Raw genomic sequence first — 20,606 nt, 5'->3', positions numbered from 1 at the left:
AGTACAGTAGAATGAGTGAAGATTTTGATTTCACAATTCTCAAGTATGAAAACAAATGTTAATCCACATAAAATGTTGATTTACAATATGGTATAAATAAGATCAAATAAAATATGTGTTATATATAACCTTATTTCATTCTGTAACATTCCTCTCTAATTCTGATAATAGTTCCTTCCAATCTCGTGCAAAAACAGCTTTTGGATCTCGCGATATGCTTTATTATTACTGGCTATGGAGAGCATTCTAGTAAGTGTGTATGGTATCTGACGAAATGTAAACGTTGCATATAGCTTATCATATGCTTTTTTGTCGTTTTGTATATATATAGCAAGTACCTAGATGGAATTCATATTAGGGTTAAAGAACGTGGCTATGAGACAATGGAGCAGCTTATAACCAGTTATAAAGGACTGGAATCCCATCAAAGAAGCCTAACGTTATTTGACATACTCCATTGTATGTAGACTGTGGACTTGTGTTGTGAAGGAGCCAACTCTGGTGGTTTTGTCTGGTATTAATGTTCAACACAGACAGTAGATTCATTTCCATGTGCACGTACAGCTGTGACCGCAGCAGCCAGTGTCAGAACTGACGCAATGTCCGGATAGTTTACATGGTGGGGAAAGTGCAAAAGTGTGCTCTATAATGTTGCAAATAGTTTTCTATTGGAATCTTACTTATCTCTCAGACTTTATAGGTAAGACTAAGAGGCTTCAGCAAGACTTGTTAAAGTGAAGTCATCAATACGATAATTTTACCGTGATTTAAGATAAACCCATTGTGGTGCTTATCAAAATTAGCAATGCAGAACTACAAATGAAGCCATTAAACCACGCATTAATCCGTTCTCTAGAATGCCTTGTGAAGTAAATCGCCGGTTTTTGGTGCTGTACGGATCGCAGCGCGGACAAGCCCAGTCCATAGCGGAAGGAATAGCCGACGAGGCAGGGGAACAAGGACTCGTCGCTGACATCTTCTGCTTAAGCCAACAGGATAAAGTAAGCAACTTTGTACAATCCTTACTCAATGGCTCGTTCAAAAACCGAAGCCCTAGTTCTCAATCCCCTTCTTTAGTTGAAGGCTGACAGTGTGAAAGGCTGAATGTATAGTTGGAATATATCGGGTAATGGATTGCTCCTGTTACTGTATCTAGTTTAACCTGGAAAGGCAAAGAGACCCTGTTGTCTTTGTTGTATCAACGACTGGGGATGGGGAGCCACCAGACACTTCCCTGAAATTTGTAAAGAATATCAAGAAGAAAACACTGGCTGCCGACCACTATGCACACCTCCACTATGCACTCTTAGGTGAGGAGTATGGATATTTCAAGTTCACCTCATCATTGAATGTTCGGTGATAGTTTTGTTAATAGTTCAGTCTTATGGATTTGCCCCTCCATATGTTCTGTTGAATTAAATTTGAGGACTTTTTTTTGTTTTGTACAGGTCTAGGTGATACAAATTATGCAAATTTCTGCAACTGTGGGAAGACCATTGACCAGCGCCTTCAGGAACTTGGAGGAAAACATTTCTATGCCACGGGGCATGCAGACGACGGAGTAGGGTAAGGCCTGGATTTGAGAATACTGACGTGTATTTTTGACTTCTATTTTGAACAGTCGATATGAGAGTCCGTTGGATGGGGCATAACCTTTCGACATTCATGTTTTCATTTGGCTTCTTTTGAATGTCCTCCATTGTCGCTCACAGGAGTAGTAATCCTTTAACCAACATTAGGACTCTATCTGTTGTGTCACATAACCTATTGGACCTCTCTCCCATCATCACCATTTAGACTTTGCTCTGTGTGTCTAGGCTGGAGTTAGTGGTGGACCCCTGGTTAGAGGGACTGTGGGACGCTATTAAAGGAGCCTACTCAAAAATGGCTTCCCTGCCTACAGAGAGCAGTGGCTCTCTTAGAGACTCCCAGACCCCAGACCTGAGAGACTCCATCAACAAACCCTCAGATTCTTCAACAGCGCATGTCAAACTGAGCCTTCTGAGTCTTAGCAACGCTAAGGCCCAAAGCTCAGACTTACCCGGAGAAGTCTCAGAGCAGAGCGTCGCCCAAGCAGAATCCTCATCTCTGTCAGAGATACAGAGTGGAGATACTGTAGCTCCCCCTGCTGGTGTAGAGGCCTCCCTGACCTGCTCCCTGCCTCCGCTCTCTGAGACCTCCCTCAATGTCCCCGCACTGCCCCCTCCCTACCTGGAGGTCAAGCTCCAGGTGGCCACCACAGAAGAAGAAGTAAGTCTTGATGTCATTTGATGTATTGCTTTATTTAGCATGGACATGCCTGAAACTGACTTCAAGAACAATGCCATATATAATAACCATGGTCCGAATCGAACTTCCTCTCTCATGCTCATCCCTGTTTTTCTTTCTTCTCCAGGGCAGCTCTCCGCTCAGTAAAGAGACTGTACACGAAGTGCCCATTTCCAGTGCGGTCCAGCTGACCAGTGATGACTCAGTCAAAACGGCTCTTCTGCTAGAGCTGGACATCTCAGTAAGTGTGGCAGTCCCACCATGTAACCACACATATCTCACAATCATGTCAACTCTGGAGGATTTCCCTAAACACCCTGCAATGCCTCTTTTGTGCTGCCATGTATGCTTGTATATTTGTATGTGCGCAGGACCACCCGATGGCCTACCAGCCAGGGGACTCATTTGACGTGCTGTGCCCAAATCGAGACTCAGAGGTGGAGGAGCTGGTCCAGAGACTGGGCCTGCAGGACCGGCGGAGCTGTCAGGTCCAGCTCTCACTGCGCAAGGACACCAAGAAGAAAGGTAAAAGTCTGCTGCAACGTCGGGACCCGATGCTGTATAAAAATGTGACGCAACAATAAATTGTTGTGGATGAAGCCAAGTGTTATCTGCAAGTGCTATGTTCTGTTTATGACTTCCGGTCCTTTCTTTCAGCTGCCCAGCTCCCTTCCTACATCCCTGAAAAGTCCACCCTGCTTTATCTGTTCACCTGGTGTATGGAGATCAGAAGTGTCCCCAAGAAGGTACACTCAACTGTCACATTCCTTCTGAGACACTGGACTATTAGCTATGACTACGTAAATCCATTTCCGGCACTGAGTCAGTCTCTCTCTCTCTCTCTCTCTCTCTCTCTCTCTCTCTCTCTCTCTCTCTCTCTCTCTCTCTCTCTCTCTCTCTCTCTCTCTCTCTCTCTCTCTCTCTCTCTCTCTCTCTCTCTCTCTCTCTCTCTCTCTCTCTCTCTCTCTCTCTCTCTCTCTCTCTCTCTCTCTCTCTCTCTCTCTCTCTCTCTCTCTCTCTCTCTCTCTCTCTCTCTCTCTCTCTCTCTCTCTCAGGCGTTCCTCAGAGCTTTGGTGGAGTGCACAGCTGACAGTGGACAGAAGAGGAGGCTACAGGAGCTGTGCAGCAAACAGGGCTCTGCTGACTACAACCTGTATGTCAGAGACTCCAGCCTGGGCTTATTGGACTTGCTTACTGCATTTCCCTCCTGCTCACCTCCTCTCAGCCTCCTCATAGGTCAGATTACCCTCACTTCCCTGTCTGTCAGTGCTATCAAAGCGAATCTGTATCTACAACGGTTTAATGTAATTTTTGGACAGCCTTTTCCTCTACAAGTTATACAACTCAAATAGCAAAGGCCAATGGTATCAACCAGATTCAGATTTTCTGTACCGTTTCCTATGCATAGTGTACAGACAGTCTTCAACCACCAGGGGTCAGTAGAGGCTTAGTTCATTTGTGTCATACAGTGAAATGGACTGTTCTGACAAGAACACCCAAAATGACAGGGCGAAGAATAATTCAAGGTTTATAACAATGGGCAGATGGGAATTTTGGTTGTTCCTTGGATTATCATATGATTGGGAGATTCTAATGGGATTGGTATCGATCGTTAGGTGTCAGCCTATTCCTCATAACGTTTTTTTGTAAGTGTTGAATGGACATCATGTTTTATTAGCTTTCAGCATAAGTACACTACTGAGACATTGATTAGAAATGCTGAGACGTTATCTTTTTTAATTCCAATGGGGACTAGAGTAACACTAGCACTTGCAAGCTGCTGTTTCCTCTAGAAAGGAAGGAAAAATGCTGTGTCACAGTCCCAGGCCTATCCAATGTCACAGTTATTTTTGGTCCTTGGTGCAGAGCGCAGCACCCTTTTCCGTGGTGAACCCATGCAGAAATGGCCAATCAGGGCATCTGCGCTCAGTGAAAAATGTGTCTCTGGAAGCACTTTGGGGTGACAGCTGTTGCGAGAGGTCCTGTCATTGGTCGTCCCCGGATCGGATGGGGGCGGGGCTGTCCGAGGGCCAAGCGGGGTCAGGGGCTAACGTCCAGCTCTGCTCCGGGTGGTCTGTCACCTTGCTCTATTCGTCACCCTTGCTGGCAGAGGATGGACCAGAGAGAGCTTACTGAAGTGTTTAGGGCCCCTGTGGAAACTAGCCAATATAGCCTTTGAAAGTTTAAAATGTTCCCCTGTCAATCAGTTAGTTGAAATCTTTAGGAAAACCCTAAACATTTCTGTGATATTTCAATCTGTCGGTTGGAGATATATCAGAGGTGCTTCCTGAAAGGGTTAACGGCAAGTTGGAAATCAAGCCTGTGTATCACGCTGCGGTAATTTGTAGTGATGGATGGGTCCCCCTGTGTTTCTGACATTCTGTCATGGCGCATGAACGAGCGCCGTCCGCCAGGGCGCAGAGCCTTTGTACGCCTGCACAGAAAGGGGGACTAGGTTGTTAACATCCATGAACCTCCTGCCACTGGCGGAGGGCTACCGTCAGAACAGCCTTGGCAGGTTGTGAGGTGGCCGGCCCACACCAGTCATTTCTTGTTGAACCCTGGGGAGAAGCAAGCTAAGCCTTTTTTTGCACGGCTAGCAGCTGGTTGTTGTCCTTTCCTCTCCCCTCAGGGTAGCCTACTGCCTACAATACACCAACACTGCCAAGACTCACTGGATCTGTGTCAGCAAATGGATTGGACAGCAACCTTAGGAGATAAAGCAGTTTTAGGGAGGGGGGTTATGAGGGAAACCTCCTAGGGAACTGGTGCCCCTCCACTAGGGACAGGGGATAGAGAGGCCATACCTGTCTAGCTCAGGAAATCCAGATATACTGTTGGCTGTAGTCTTACTGAACTAAGCTGAATTGTATGTGCACTGCATTGTGGTCATGTGGGAATAATCCTAAAGTTTGCGTGTTCCAGCACATCCTAGAGTGATGGAGTGTTGGGTCTGTTCCACTGGGGCTCTGGGCAGTATGGATGGCTCCATCAGACAGCAGAGGAGGAAATGGCCTCATCCAGCCCAGCTGGGTGTCTTGCTAGTGGCTTCATCAAAATAATGGCTGTTATTGTCTGTGCCCAGATTGTCCATATGGCTCAGTTCTGGTCGATCTGTCTGTGTAACACCTTTTACCTCGTACACAAAACGCTCTTGTTGGGCGAATTGTGTTAGACTATTGGGTTGAGATGATGTTGACCTTCAAGTTACTGTGACTAAACAAGGAGGTGTCCCCGAGGTAGAGAAGTAGTCGCCGTCATAACTTATTTTGCACCATACTTTGACAGAATTACCCGAACGAGGGCACCTTCTCAGCTGACATTGAAAACAGGTCCGCATTTGCCAAAGTCTACACCCTGCAGGAGCCACACCTGGGACCTGGGGGATTTCAGAACACTGTGTGATTTCATGAATATAGAAGTGTGGGCTAGAAGAAGAACCTGGGGCTCGGGGCCTGAGGAAACGTGACTGGTCGGGGCGCATCTCCATAAGCTCTAATGACCTAACCTCCTCCCATTGCCTCCTGCTCATGCTCGACCCACGTGTGTCTTCCTGTACAGAACAAGTACCCAAACTGCAGCCGAGGCCGTACTCTGTCGCCAGGTAAGCACTCCACTGTAAACTGCGTCTAGGTCCCCCAATGGACCACTCTGCACTGTGATGCAAACCACTAAGCCATTCAGACGCATTAGTCCAAGGTCATTTGCAGAGTGCTTGTTGTTGTGAGAGTAGGATGAGTGGTGCTCCCAGGGGACTGTCGGGTTCGGCCCAGAGTAGCATTCACCACCTCCTCGGGCTTACATTAGGATCACTCGAGAGCGTGTGCGGCGCACAAATATTTGAGCGAATGTCAAAACAGGCCACCGTTCTCATTAGGGCTCTTCTCATCCTGTGTTTGTGCGTGTATTAGGGACAGTAGTTTATTAGCTGCTACAGAAGCATTTGTGTTCTGCATTATTGATGCTGTGGTCAATATAGGTCTCCAGTGGCCTGCAGAGCAGAGTTTAGGCAGTGTGTCTAGTAGGCAGGGCTGCAGTGTGTCTAGTAGGCAGGGCTGCAGTGTGTCTAGTAGGCAGGGCTGCAGTGTGTCTAGTAGGCAGGGCTGCAGTGTGTCTAGTAGGCAGGGCTGCAGTGTGTCTAGTAGGCAGGGCTGCAGTGTGTCTAGTAGGCAGGGCTGCAGTGTGTCTAGTAGGCAGGGCTGCAGTGTGTCTAGTAGGCAGGGCTGCAGTGTGTCTAGTAGGCAGGGCTGCAGTGTGTCTAGTAGGCAGGGCTGCAGTGTGTCTAGTAGGCAGGGCTGCAGTGTGTCTAGTAGGCAGGGCTGCGTTCTCATCGGTGTTTTCTCTCTCTTACCCTCCACAGCTCCAGCCTCCGGCACCCTGGGAAGCTGCACTTTGTCTTCAATGTGGTGGAGTTCCCAGCATGCTCCTGGTGGCCTGCAGGCAGGCGAGGCCTGTGCACAGGTTGGCTGTACGACCTGGTCGACCCCATGCTGGTGCACCATGGGAAAGCGGACTCCTCGAGTGTCTTGGAGGCCCCCAGGGTGAGGACGGCTCTGCAGGCTCCCGTTCTGTTTGACCCTCAGGTCTGGCAGGGGTGCATTTAAACATGAGCCCCCTAACCCCATCTGCCCCCCACTAAGTGGCATACAACATCACCTGTCAATCAATGACCCGGACATCTTTGTGTCACAACAAACAGGCTGCGTGATCTTTCAGGTGGCAAAAGCTGAATGAATGAACTTTCCAACATCGCTGTACATGTTTGTCTGACCCTTGACCTGATTCAGGTCCGTGTGAGTCTGCGGCCCAATGTGTCCTTCCGCCCGCCGTCTGACCCCTCAGCCCCCCTCGTCATGGTGGGCCCTGGCACAGGCGTCGCCCCTTTCATCGGCTTCCTCCAGCAAAGGTACGGTAAAGAATGGCCTTGTTGTCATGGCTTTATTCTTTTTTTAAACCAAATAAGAGTGAGTGATTCTCATTTTCAGACCTACTTGTACCATGTTTTTCAACTAACGTTTGCAAAATGCAGTATGGGTGTTGTGGACTAAACTACGTAGCTCAGATTATCAAGCTCCCTCGCCCTAACAACCAAGCCATGGAATATTTTCAAGTTTGATTAGGTTTTTTTCTTCCACACAATTCTACCACCGGAACAAATATTAAAAACACTAAGTGGAGTCAAGTGCGGGCAAACCAAGCCTTCTTGGTGGTAATCTGCATAATTATTTTAAAGTGTTCTCGTCCGAGGCTTGTCAACGCGCTGTCTGTGCATGGTGGTGTGGGTAGTAGAAGTGTGGACAGATCTATCATGTTGGAGATGAATCCAGGCACTCGCCGTTTACACTCGCCAAGACCCCCCCTACTATCCACCTTCCTCCAGGGCTCTCCCAAGCACTGCGTTTACGAGGGGGGTTTGTAATGAACTGCATGGGGTCACGTCGGAGCATGGAGACCAATCGATCCCATAATAAAGAGGCTCCCGGGATGTGCTCAGGCTGTTGATGTAAATGTTAGCCTGTAATTGCAGTGGAGGTGTGAGTGAGCTATTGACTGGCTGCTGCTCTACTGGCTGGATGTAAGCTACCCTGTCCTGCCCTGGACCTCGTCTGTCTCTGTTGTATTCACCTGCTGTGGACAAGTACCTGCTTGCTTGTGAATGCAGACTGGTCGCTGCGATTAGATTTATAGAGGTTGATGGAAAAGGATCAGGATTGATGGAATGAGATTTTTCCTATTGTGGGTCATGTTATGGAAGCAGTAGGCCGTATCCGGGATACGGTCATGTTCACAGCCCTCGGAGAGCCAGAAGGTCTACCAGGAAGGGCTTCAGTCAGCTCGCACTGTCTGCTGGGGGTGGGGAGGTGTCATAGGGCCTGGTCACGTTATGTTGCGTTATTCGGCGGTGACACAGCAGTGATGGGTGATCTCCAACATGCGTGTCGGAGCCTCCTGCCGCTGTGATGAATGTTCCGGAATGAGACCGATGGGGAAGGGGGGGACACACATCCGTAGGATGCCACGCCACTGATAAATGGTGAGCGGCGTCAATGGCGTACTGTCAAGGTCGAGGCAGAGGGTACCGCTTCGGCTGTTCAGTGACACAGGTGGCTAGCTCTGGGTGCTGCAAAGGGTTTATTTACTCATCACAAAATGTCAGTGTTTGACAGTAGGCCTCGCGTTTCCTGAATGTTTGAAATTTAAAGGGGACCTTTCTAGTCAGAGGGTTTGATTTGGACATAAAGACGGCTGTTTACATATTGTTGGCAAACATGTAGCACACGTCTCTGGAGATCTGTGGGTTACGGCAAACGGGCTGCATGATATTTCAGGTTGGCTAAACGGATGAATAAATGTTTGACCGTCACTGTATATTTATTTACATGTGAGTCTAATCTTTTAATCCCATGCAAGTCCATACGGAGCTTCAGTCTAACACTTCCTTCCAGGGTTTTATTTGGACTCAAACGCAGCTGGTTACATAACGTCATGTATAGGGCACATGTCTGCTCAAGGGCCTACCTCCTGAGAGCTCCCGGCTCTGATACTGCAATCCTCTCATTCATTGTGTTCCAGTATCGAAGCCTTTTTTCGTGAGATAAAGCTCTACCAGAGGAGGGGAAAGCTTTGGGAAGATCTATCTGTGCACCTGTCTCCTTTTTCTTTTTCTCAACTCTCAACCCCAAGCCCCATTTCTTTGATTTGCTTTCTCTCACTCTCTCTCTGTTTCTCTTCTGCTTCCCTCTTTCGTCTTTCCTTATCCCCTCATCTTCCCCCTTCTCCTCTCTTTCTCCTTACCAGTCCCCCTCCCCTGTTCGGTGGGGTATGGTATTGTGCTGGTATAAAAGCCTGTCATGGGGAGAACATTGTGCAGAGCCTACCCTTAGATTCATCACAAGACACCCAGTCTAGATGCAGCAGTTTGATACAAGATAACAATCACCATTTTGTCAGCCGAAGGCTGTATCTGCCACACAGCCTGAAGGGCGGCTGCCTTTTAGCAACAAAAACAACATTGGGACACTTTGTTTCTCTGCCCTCCACCACCCTCCTCTATCAGGTCAGGAGATGTTTCTAAATGTACTATATGGCCGCCTGTACGGACAGATGAAAGAGAAGCAGTTGAAAGGTCAAAACCTTCCGAGTCATAGAAGGTCCCAGACTTCCTGCTATTGATTAGTAAGGCCTGGATCTAAGGATGAGTAATGGAGCCAGATGGCTCCAGGACATAGATGGGCCCTATGTATAAGGAGCAGATAGACCAGGGGTGCCAGTGATCCCTAAGTGGGCAGGCTAGGCCAAACAAGCCGAAATAAAGTCACCCCCCCCCTCTGTTTTTCAGGGGTGTGTTGCTTCCCCCTCCCCCCCGTGTTGCCTGTGTTCCAACCTGGTGCGGAGCGAAGCGCCCCTCGTCCCAGAACAACGCATCCTGGGACGGGCTGGACTGGCCAGGCGTCATTAGTATTCAAGCAAGGCGCCGGTATGGCCCGCTCCGCTGTAATGGAATGCAGGTTTTTCATATTGGTATTGATCTCTTCAGGGCAGGCAGGGAGAAGAGAGAGAGAGAAAGAAGGCCACTAAAATGAGTTTACTGGAGGCAGATCAGTAAAAGCAGATCCTGGGTGCCAACAGTGCAAAAATGTGTATCTGCCCGTCCGACATCCACTCAAATCAGCCCCATCACTTCTAGATGTGGGCCCAGCCAGACATTCATACCTGCTTTTATCTCCTTTGTCTGTTCTCTTATTAGATGCACTAGTGCAGTGCCCCGTTGGAATAAAACATTTTGTGATCTGTCAAATGAGTGGGTCTCAGAGCGCATCCTGCCATGCAGAAGGACACCATATTGGAGGGATCCATGGCTCCATCGCTTGGTGCAGCTGGCAGTAAACGCCTTTTATATTTATTACTCGTGAACCGCTCAACCGAACAGCTTCGCACACTCGACACTGCACGTACTTGGGTCCGGAGCAAGTCACCTGACGAATTTCATACAGTTAATCATGTACACATTTCATACAGTTAATCATATACACATTTCATACTTCTTATTGTCCTCGGTTCACAAGATAATACAGCCACAAACACACGCACAGAGATTCCTATTATATTTAGCATTTGGACAATGCAACATAATTGAATTCAGTTACACAGTATTCAGCATCATCATCTTCTAGTTGTAAATAAGACGTCAGCAGTGAAGCATCTGGCAGCTCCTCCAGCAGAGCTAACTGTCTGGCCTGGCTGGTGACTGATCCCACAGAGCAGATAGTCTCCATTTAGCCGCGGGAGAGAATTTCCTAGTCCTGATGGAATTCAAGAGACGCTGTCCGTGCGGCTCAGTCCTCGGATGTGAATAATCGGGTCGGTGCGGCACAGGGGGAAGTGGCATGTCCTGCTTGAGGATGCCTCGGGAGTGGGACTGCAGCCCCAGGCTCAAAGACAGGCTCTCTCTCTCCTTCCTCTGGGCTCAAAGACAGGCTCTCTCTCCCTCCTTCCTCTGGCTCCTCTCTGGTCCCCTGTGTAGGCCTCGCCTCCTTTGGCCTCCCTCTCGCTCCGTCCAGATGGGCAGCAGGAGATGAAGCTTGGTGTTTTGGAGGGTCACCTGACTTGACGCCACTGTAGAGGTCAGGGGTCGCGTGTCTTATCTGTCACCGCCTAGCGGGTGTGCTGTGTAGATAGCAACACAGGTCGTGCCCTTGAGCCCTTGCTGCAAAGGATTCTGGGAGCCCTGCCAGAGAGAGAATTTTTAACAGCAGTGGTGCCACACACACCTACATATAGACAGATAGATACACACACACACACACACGCAGTTTGAGAACACAAGCAGGTTCATTTTCAGTTGCCATGTACCAAAGCATGATTCATCTTTTTGTTGAGTGTAATTGTCCCCACTGTGCTCCTCAGTCTTTCCAGTGCATTAGCAGATTGTGGTACTTCCTGTATTGCTGTTGAAATAGATAATGGTGTCTCGGCGGCTTTTAACCTTCGCTGTGTGTGTGGGAAAGGAAGGACTTGGCATCCCGGCTTGTCTTTTTGATTTGTGGATGTTGACTGAGCTCTGAGTTCTCTTCCTCCTTTCTTTTTGCCTTCTCTCAGAGAGAAGGAGAGGGGGGAACATCCTGAGGTAGTGTTTGGCGAGACCTGGCTGTTCTATGGCTGCCGTCACAGAGACAAAGATTTCCTGTTTAGGTGAGTACTTCCTGTTTCGGTGTGTTCTGACAAGTATGCGTGAAATGGGATAGCCTCTCATCTGACAGGTGACAGCAAAAACCAACCACATCATCCGCAATGCCCTCCCCCCCCCGACTTTGGGTGTTTGCTTTAATCAGAGCGCCTTACTGCGGGTAAACACCCAGTTTTCTTCACCAGGCTGGGTGACGTCACCGTCTCCTGAGACAGGTCTGTCCCTCTCGGCCACAGCAACGGTCCAGAAAGATCTCTGGAAATGAGGAGCCGCCTTTAATGATGGTGGGGTCATAGGTCATATAGCATAGAAGTATGACTGGGGTCTTTAGGTCCCAAAGGCCCAAAATTCTATAACTTCTGTAGGTACAGAATGGATGATTAGGACCGTGTTGTCCTTATTCAGCTGGCTGAGTTTGGAATTTTACCAACTACACTAGCAAGGTTTACCATACGACAACAATACATAATCACGAGTAGCGTTCCAATCAGGTTGTGTTAGAGGATTAGGGTGTAAAAGGAAGGATTTGTCTTTCGTAATCACAGTTGAACAGATCAAAGGGATTTCCTGTCTGCTTCAGCTTGTCTCTTTATCCCTCGGTTAAACATGGTCTCCCAGCCAGGAGTCAGTCCTGTGTGCTCACAGCACAGTGAGCACAGACCCTGTAGAGGTCTGGTCTGATTCAGCAGCCGTGAGCATAGACCCTGTAGTGGTCTGATTCTGCAGAGGAAGACTGGTGATAAGTCTAAACTTGCCACGTCATCACGACTTGAACTAAAACGGGCGGAAGCAGGGCTGAATCATGGCAAGTTGGAAAATGCTTTCTAGCTGTGATTGAAGGGTTTTATTTTTGTTTTATCCAAGGCATAAATAAACCCATTTAGATTTTAAAAAGCCATGCACATTTTCAAGAGTCGAAAATTTAAATACTTGACCTCATTTTGTCATTCAAGTGCTATGTGAATGTTTAGTGGAAATACTGACCTTTTGGTAGCGTAAATGATGTAGGTAGTATCCCTCCAAAGCCAGGATTTGGATGGAACGCCATACAGAATGCTCTAGAACAGAAACAAGTTGTGTGATTGGGCGTAATCAACCCCAGGACCTTCAGTCAGCTGCACTCAACAAGACATGCAACCCAGTCCCTCCCCTGCCGCTTGCCCTTCTGCCCCACTTGTTCTCTTTCTTTCTCCCTCTTTCAATGGATTCATATTTCACCACAGAGGGGAGCTGGGTTGCAGGATTCTTATTTGGGGTCAGAGTATCACCAGGGTTGTTTTATGTGTAAACACCAGTATCTGGTACTATGTGAGAAGGTAAGTTAGAAGAGGTCAGAGGAACTCTTTTAAAAACCAGGAAATGAACTATCACTCCTCCGTACTGTGACACATGGGATTTGTAGTCCCTGGTTGTTGTTCTTTGGTCGATTTAGCTTCCCTCTCTTGTTTTCTTTTATAATGTTCCAACACACTTGGGAACTAAACTAACCAAACAAAAATATATTATTTACGATGAACAAAGAGCAATCAGATGAGAGAGAGACAGTCAAATGTGGAGCCAGTGTAGGACTGTAGCTTATTTTCTCAACCCGCTCAGTATTCAGGATCATGTACGCAATGTTTTATGGAGACTCATATTGCCCTTTATCATTCTTATAAAGCACTCCCAATCCCCAGGTACATCCCCTACCCAAACAACCCTCAGCCCCTGCTCACGAACAGGCTAGACTGGGTTTGTCTTGAGCTCTGACTGCTTAACTTTAAATATGGTTCTCCTGGACTGGCCTACCAGGCCTATTTCTTGGAAGGACAGAAAGCAGCCAGTGGACCTCCCACTCTGAAGGAAGGTTTTACTGGGGGTTATGCCTGAGGGGATTGACTGTTAAAAAAAGGTGCCCATGACGGGAGACAGCCTTGCTTATAAAATCCATATTTTCCATTTCTCCTGTAGTACATACTATGTATCATTTAGATGGTGCACAGACATATTCTCACTTGACAGTTTCAGTGTTAGTTTTGTTTTGCTGCTATGGAGAAAAACTTTTTGATAACCTGAGAGAAGTTTTTAAAACTCTCATGAATAACAAAGAGCAACCTTGTGGTAAACACTTCCTGTACACATGAAATGGCATCTATCTTTCTTCAGACCAAGATGGCTAAGAAGTCTGATCGGGTTTCTCTATTGTCTCTGTCTGTTCCACAGAGAGGAACTGCAGGGGTTTGTGGGTAACGGCTCCCTGACCCATCTAAAGGTGTGCTTCTCGAGGGACAGCCAGGACCAGGCAGGGCCCAGATACGTCCAGCACAACCTGCTGCTGCATGCCAAGGACATCTGCAACATACTCCTTCAACAAAACGGCCGCCTATACGTCTGCGGGTAAGCTCAGCACAACGATAAGGATATCTCTTTTTGATAACGATATGGTGAGGATAATGGTGATGTGGATTGTTGACAATAATAAGATAATAGTCTGGATCTCATTGTTTTAGGAAATTGTCCCATTACGGATTAAGGGTATCCCTAGGCAACATGTTACAAGGATCTTTGTTTGTTTTTGAAAGCGCTGACCCTATGCTCCCCTTATGTTTCTTTTCTCCTGCCCCCCACCAGGGATGCTAAGAACATGGCTAAAGATGTCAACGACACCCTGATAGACTTGGTCGCAGCAGAGCTGCACCTGGATAAGCTGGAGGCCATGAAGAGGCTGGCCTCCCTGCGGGAGGAGAAACGCTATCTCCAGGACGTATGGAGCTGAGGCAGGCGAGGACGTGTCCCAATAGTCTATAGCAGCTGCCTCCTCGTGTCTCCTCTCCTCCTTGCGGGAGACGAGGAGTGGTTAGGTGGAAGCACTGAGATGGACTCCTATGGGGGGGATTGGCTTTTACTCGTTTTGTCTTCACAGCTACGTGCTAATGGTTGACCACACAGATCAAGTTATGTTCCTCCTCCCTCATACAAGCTGCCCACACATTTTGATCAGGTGTTTTATTATGGATGGATGCAAGGCTAAAGCACTGCCAGCTACACACACATACCTCTGTTTATCTTGACATTCTCATTGCATACCAACCATGGGATCAGTAGTTTTAGAAGTAGAGAGACGGAGCCAAGCGGAACTCTCATGTTGACTCATCGTATCCTGCAGGAAAGGGCAATAGGATGCACAGCATGCTGCCTACACAACGTACTGGAGGCTAACACAGCTGAAGAGAAGACAGAGGAGTTAGTCAGGCTGTTCATTTTTCGGTACGCGCGAAACCCACGTGAAATTGTGCCTTGTATCATGAGATGAGAAGTCTTGCAGATTTTAATTGTCTATTGTCTTTTTTGTCTTTATTGTGTGGGTGTGTGTCTGTGTGTGCGTGCGTGCGTTTGTGAAGATGTGTTTGGGTGTGAAACAATAATCAAGCTGCTTATCTTGTACTTCAGTCTAGAGGCTTTGACCATGATGTGCTGTGATGTTATAGCTACAGTGTGTAGGCATGGGTGGGGTCATCTTGGGACAATGTAAAGGTTCCAAGATAATGAGTTTTGATTGATTACAATTATTGTTTTAATTAGAGGATAATGTCATTGTTTAAGGTGACTTTCCTCAGAAGATGCAGCTTACTAATTGAAATATCTTTGTTATGGGCTTTCCACTAGTCTGGAGTATCTCAGAGAGAACCTCTTAAACCTTTGATGCATACAGCGGAGGGAAGCTAGCCTCAATCTCATTTCTGTTCGATTTCACAAGTTATGTTTAAAAATAAAAGGTCACAAGATGAAATGTACTTTTTAATATTTGAACGTGAAAAGTACATTGAGAGGAATAAGAATATGTAATAATATGGTATTGTTAATAGTGAACATAGGCATGGGATGTGTTTTACCTCTAGCCATAGCCAAGTTCTCTCTATCTGGACCTTTAATTAGTGAGGCTGAGGACACTATAGCTGTTATATCCACTCAAAATGCGGTTCAAATGGATTGAGGAGGGTTGTAGTTATTGAATTCAATTATTTCAGAAGGTAGGCTGTGTTAAAAGGTTAAAAATGAAATCTGGGGTAGAGAAAAAAAAAATCACAATAGGGCCTATCCAGTACCAGCACTAGGCATCTTACAATTTACCACCACAAAACTTTGTTTAATAGAAAATAATGACTCCAGTCAGACAACGGTGATGGATGGACAACAAGTTAAATACTCCTGTGGGATTGAACACGTTTTCAATAGCTTTTAGACTCTCAAATAGACACACACGCACACATTAAAGTTTGATATATGACTGGAAACTCAACCAGAGTAATCAACATGAGGAAAAGTCCCATCAGCTTTGGCCTTGTCTTTGACAAAGCAACACCCCTTGGGAAGGTGAGTGGTTTCAGAACACGAAAGCATCTGTCATTTCTCCCTTCCTTGTTTACCCTGGCTATTAGCGTGAGCTCACCTCACCCAATCTGAGTAACGACCGTCGCCCGAAGACGAAGAGCCTTGCAGCTTCTGTCAGTCGCCACGGTCACTGAACTGGAAGGGGTGATGACATTTTAAATTACGGTTTCTTAATTAAGAAAGCTCAAGGTGCCTTTTTTACCACACAGTGCCAACCGAGGACTTTGAGGTAATCTGAATAAATCAGGGCACCGAAAGTGCAATGGATGATAGACTATACGACAGCATTCCCTTGTTATTGAATGGCTCAAATGAAAGCCCAAAGAAACGAATAGGCCTACAGTACCCCACATTTCCGTAGGACAAGGGGGCTCTTATCAAATCCAGCATCTTAAGTCAACAGAACAGCTGTGCCAGAGCCAGATCTACTCCACAGAGGAACCCTGCTAGGCACACTCCAGGTCCAGAGACAGACATGTTTTCCAAACATGGTGGTTGTTTTGAAATAGTTTCTTCTCATTGCAAGAAAAATAGTGTTTTGGTTCATCATGTTTATTGATGGACAGTTACCTCTGGTTCATTGGGTAAAGTGAATATTTGCAGAAATGGAGTCTGAAACGTGGAGGGAATAACACTGACCTTAAACATCCCGAGCTTTTAAACAATCTATCTTAATTTAGTGAGCCTGGGAGTTAACATACTGTAGAACAATACAATACATTTGATAACGGTCATTGCAATAACAAAGTCTGTTGAAGAAAGTCAAAGCTAAATTCTCTGCATTACAGTGAATTTATCACTTAAAAACACAACTTTCAATAGTGCTTCAGACTCTCAATCGTCATCAGTCAAAGACAACACATCAATAGTTAGCGTCTCTAAACTTCCTACAACAATTGCGCACTTTTCAGGATTTACGACTTCCTCTGTTCCGACAACCATAATGGCTTATGCAAATTAATGATTAATTGGTTTTCCTGGAGATGAGTGTGTTGGGCAGTAAAGGACGTGTTATGACTGAAGGATGGACTGTGTGTGTGTTTGTGTGTTACAATCATGTTTTTCCTGTGCTCAGGGAAAGTGTTCTCGACACTAATCTTCCCCTTAATAAATCTTTTTCACCTTGTCTTATGACACATTACTACGTTAGTACTACGTTTATTTTGAAAAGTTAACTAAATGTGTTCTCAGAAGACTAAAGTGCATCTGTATGCCTAGCTTATCACACACTGTCATTTATGATGTTTAAACTCCTTAGATGTGACCGTTGACTCTTAGGGGAAGTTTCTAAGTAGCCTTATAGGCCGGACAGTTTGAATCCCAACTATGTCCACATAAGCAGCCAACCGATTTCTGGTGAGAGATACTCATTAGAACCAGCTTAATGTCATCTCCCCTGCTGGGAGGAGAGATGGAAGCATGGAGATGGAAAGAGAAAGAAAAAGAGAATGGTGTGATATGAGTAGAATGCAACAGGGAGAGCTTAGGACAAAGTGAAGGGTGAAAATGTTGTATGGAGAGAGGGATGGAGTGGGAGAGTATAGTAAAGCAAGTGTGAGTTGTAGGTACAGATGAAGGGAGCAGAAGGTGAGGTCTACAAATACATTATCAAGCACTTGACCAGACCACAGGAGGGAAAGCTGAGTGCGTTTCAGCCCTAACTTATCGTTGTTCACCCCTGCTGACAAACACATACACACACAAACATCTGAATCACACGTAATCACATTCAGATACACATCAACAAACATGTCCATACACACACACTGCTCGGTTTCTCATGCAGTGTGTCACACAGGGGGTGGGGTGTCAGAGTTGGAAACAGATGGTTACCGTAGCATTGGGTTGGCTGTCAGCTGGCCAGCTGTGTTGTGATGTCTGGAGAAGCCTAAATGAACCCAGAGTTCCTCTGCTCTACCCAGGCAGCATCAGGTACTGGGCATGTAGGAGAGTTTTGATCCGCCCTACACATCAAGGAGGGAGAAGGGGGGGGGGGTGGTACACAGAGGAGTAGGGGAAAAAGAATGCATCAAGGATGGGTTTAAAAATGGATTCTTTGTTTACGTGTTGTAAATCATGGCACATATAAAGTGACAGAGTGTGTGCGTCAGATACGACCTTGGGGATTTCACTCAGTGATTACTGTTCTATTGGAAAATCTATATTATACGCGCAACAAATTTCAACAAAAAACTGTAAGCGCCACGCGTTCAGTGCCGAACACCGGCGCTGGGGGCGATGGCATCGTCAGCTGTATCAGAGGAACGCGTTCTTTTCCAACCCCTCGGGAAGGAGGGTGTGTGGTTATTAAAGCACCGGGATGTGGTGCGAGGATCCGTTCCCATGTTTACATGCTTAGCACAGCCATTAACCCCCTCTCCCCATGTGGCTTCACGCATTGTGCTGCTGTCAGACAGGAGGTGGTTTAGCTCAGTGATAGAGAGCTCTGTGTGGCATACACCTTGTTCTGGCCCCAGGCGCCTCCAGCTCCTGTCTTTGCTCGTGCCCGCGCTCCAGCCCTGATCCATCCCGCCTCCTGACGGGCTTGTCCACCGTGTCTGATGCGAGCTCACGGCCCAGTCTTCCTCGTATATCTCATCTTTGTCAATGAATAAATCAAAAGCTTGGATTCCAGACGACTGTCCTGTTGTTTGCTTGGCATAGATACAGCCCACGCGCGCACACATCACATCCTCTCTCCATGTTGTAGTCTGTGTTCACACACGGCACGTAGACTTGTGCAGACACATATGCACATCCACACACACACACTTGGCCTCTCTTACCCCAGCCTCCCCAAACAGCTTTGCATATGTACACACACACATCATGATGTCCAGTATCTTGACAGATGAGGGGAAGGTATGTGAGAGGCCAGTGGAGTTCCTCAGAGGGATAATTGTGGAGGCCAAAGATGGAGACCGGAAAACTAATGAGCCATGGCTCTAATTAGCAGCTGGTGTCATTGGTAAACTGGCACTCCTCAGCTCCACTGCATCACAGAAGACAACATGGTGTATGTATGCGTGAGTGTGTGTGTGTGTGTGTGTGTGTGGGTGTAAGTGGTGCAAGCTGGGCAAAAAGTTTCATTTGAAGTCTGAAAAACATCATAAATCAGACCTCCCTTAATAAGCCTTTAAAATATGAAGATTGGTTTAGAGTTCCCAAGGCCTGTAGAAAAGTAGGACAGTGTCTGGGTGTACCATCTTCACCACCATTTACTAGGACAGTGTGTAGCTCTAACCAGATTACTCTTCTCTCTCTCTCTCTCTCTCTCTCTCTCTCTCTCTCTCTCTCTCTCTCTCTCTCTCTCTCTCTCTCACACTCTCACTCTCACTCTCACTCTCTCTCTCTCACTTAGTCTTTCTCTCACTTGGGTCATCAAGCATCCGACCCCATCAGGGTCAAACACTCATATGCTGAGTCTCCATGAGAGGTCAGTGGAGGGCAGAAAGGAACTCAACTTGTGCTCAACTTGTTATTTCTCTAACTCCTTATCTGCTGGTGGGCAGCAGGGGTGATGACACAGCACTGTAATAGCCAACGTTGCTTGGAACAGTGCCAGTCTGATTGGCCAAAGCAACAGCACGGCCATAATTCATTGGTCAGAAGGGCTGTCAACATAACTACAACGGTGGACAACATTAGTAGTATTCCATGGTGTATTCTATTAGAGGTGGACAGTGTTTGGCGAGAAACACATAACCTCATGTCAACCTTCTGAGAATAAAAGGTAACAACGTGCATGTGCTACAAGAATAAAAAAGCCCTGTTCAGAAACATTACAGATGTCCTGAAGGTTGTGCAGCTGCACTGATTTTGACAGTTGACAATAAGAACAGTAGAATTTATTTTTTCAAATGGCGAGCCGACAAAATGATTGTTTTCCTCAATACATTCTGACCTTTTTTGTAACACCTGCACCTGTATTGAATTCCTGCTCTGAAATATTGCCATTATAGGTTGGCATGAAATAATGAACTCTGCCTTTTATCATTCAGTCTCTCTGGGAGCTGCGTCAAAAAAAGGTAGTGCGTCGGCGCACTACCTTTCCACTTCAATGGCGTTAAAATTGTCCCTCCATGCACCAATACCCCCCCCCCCCCCCCTACTCATATCAGTGTACCTCGTTATGAGAGGCTTGCCCAAACCCCAGAACATTGTAATTGTCTCTCAGCCAGCCAACCCGCCTCTGCACACCTCTGCTTGTGATCTGGTGAATAAATCAAAATAGTAAAGCTTTTGCTTCCTTCTCTTTCCTAACCCTACGTCCCTGTGTGTTGGGACTGTTAAAAGAAGAGCTCTGTTTCCCAGACAAAATACACCCCACGGGTATGTCAATATTCATAATTCCTGCCAATTGCATTTTTTATCTATGTTTAAATATTTCATTTGATCAGTTAGTATTCAGAGATTTTGATACTCGCAATAATGTGATGAAGAGGAATATGCAATTGAGGACTTTCATAATTGATGACGTAAATGCCAGACCAGAAAGAAAAGCGCACACTTGTACGACTCTTCAGTAAGAGGGACCTAAATTCACAATGATGAGTCGTACTGGAGGTGAGGCCCGTCTTGAAAAAAAAGAATGTATAATTAATAAATTAATTATTCATTTACGCATTTGGCACACCAGTGAGGATTATTACCATGTACTTAAATGCACCTGACACACACTCCATGCTGGGAAAGTTAGTGTCAAACAAGGTTCAGCATCTTTCATATAACCCATGGAATACTATGATTCCTGAGAAATTACGCTTTTGTACAGGGGATT

The 20,606-nt window shown here is 46.5% G+C and overlaps 1 protein-coding gene across 3 annotated transcripts; it reads left to right on the top strand.

Annotated features, from left to right (window-relative positions):
- Window positions 1-171: 171 nt before the first annotated feature.
- Window positions 172-14,771, top strand: mtrr (5-methyltetrahydrofolate-homocysteine methyltransferase reductase). Of its 3 annotated transcripts, none has more exons than XM_062479464.1 (15): window positions 172-249; window positions 857-1,001; window positions 1,157-1,310; window positions 1,449-1,566; window positions 1,818-2,250; window positions 2,396-2,509; window positions 2,640-2,793; window positions 2,926-3,014; window positions 3,324-3,504; window positions 5,830-5,872; window positions 6,629-6,809; window positions 7,056-7,174; window positions 11,368-11,460; window positions 13,658-13,831; window positions 14,066-14,771. In XM_062479464.1, the coding sequence occupies exons 2-15, from the start codon at window positions 858-860 to the stop codon at window positions 14,208-14,210; spliced, it is 2,142 nt and encodes a 713-aa protein (XP_062335448.1). In that variant the 5' UTR covers window positions 172-249; window position 857; the 3' UTR covers window positions 14,211-14,771. The 3 variants fall into 3 exon arrangements, with proteins under 3 accessions (XP_062335448.1, XP_062335449.1, XP_062335446.1); XM_062479465.1 differs by lacking the exon at window positions 172-249 and adding an exon at window positions 409-619; XM_062479462.1 differs by lacking the exon at window positions 172-249 and adding an exon at window positions 410-700.
- Window positions 14,772-20,606: the final 5,835 nt, after the last annotated feature.

This window comes from Osmerus eperlanus, chromosome 15, assembly GCF_963692335.1.
Source record: "Osmerus eperlanus chromosome 15, fOsmEpe2.1, whole genome shotgun sequence".
NCBI classification, from domain to species: Eukaryota; Metazoa; Chordata; class Actinopteri; order Osmeriformes; family Osmeridae; genus Osmerus; species Osmerus eperlanus.
Note: the sequence above shows the minus strand (reverse complement) of the source record. Positions and strands in the feature narration are given on the sequence as shown.

Bases quoted from the DNA above. Each gene is read 5' to 3' on its own strand.
- mtrr (XM_062479464.1), top strand. From the start codon at position 858: ATGCCTTGTGAAGTAAATCGCCGGTTTTTGGTGCTGTACGGATCGCAG. The intron at 3,505-5,829 runs GTCAGATTACCC...CTTCCTGTACAG, and splicing joins TCCTCTCAGCCTCCTCATAG to AACAAGTACCCAAACTGCAG. The intron at 5,873-6,628 runs GTAAGCACTCCA...TACCCTCCACAG, and splicing joins AGGCCGTACTCTGTCGCCAG to CTCCAGCCTCCGGCACCCTG.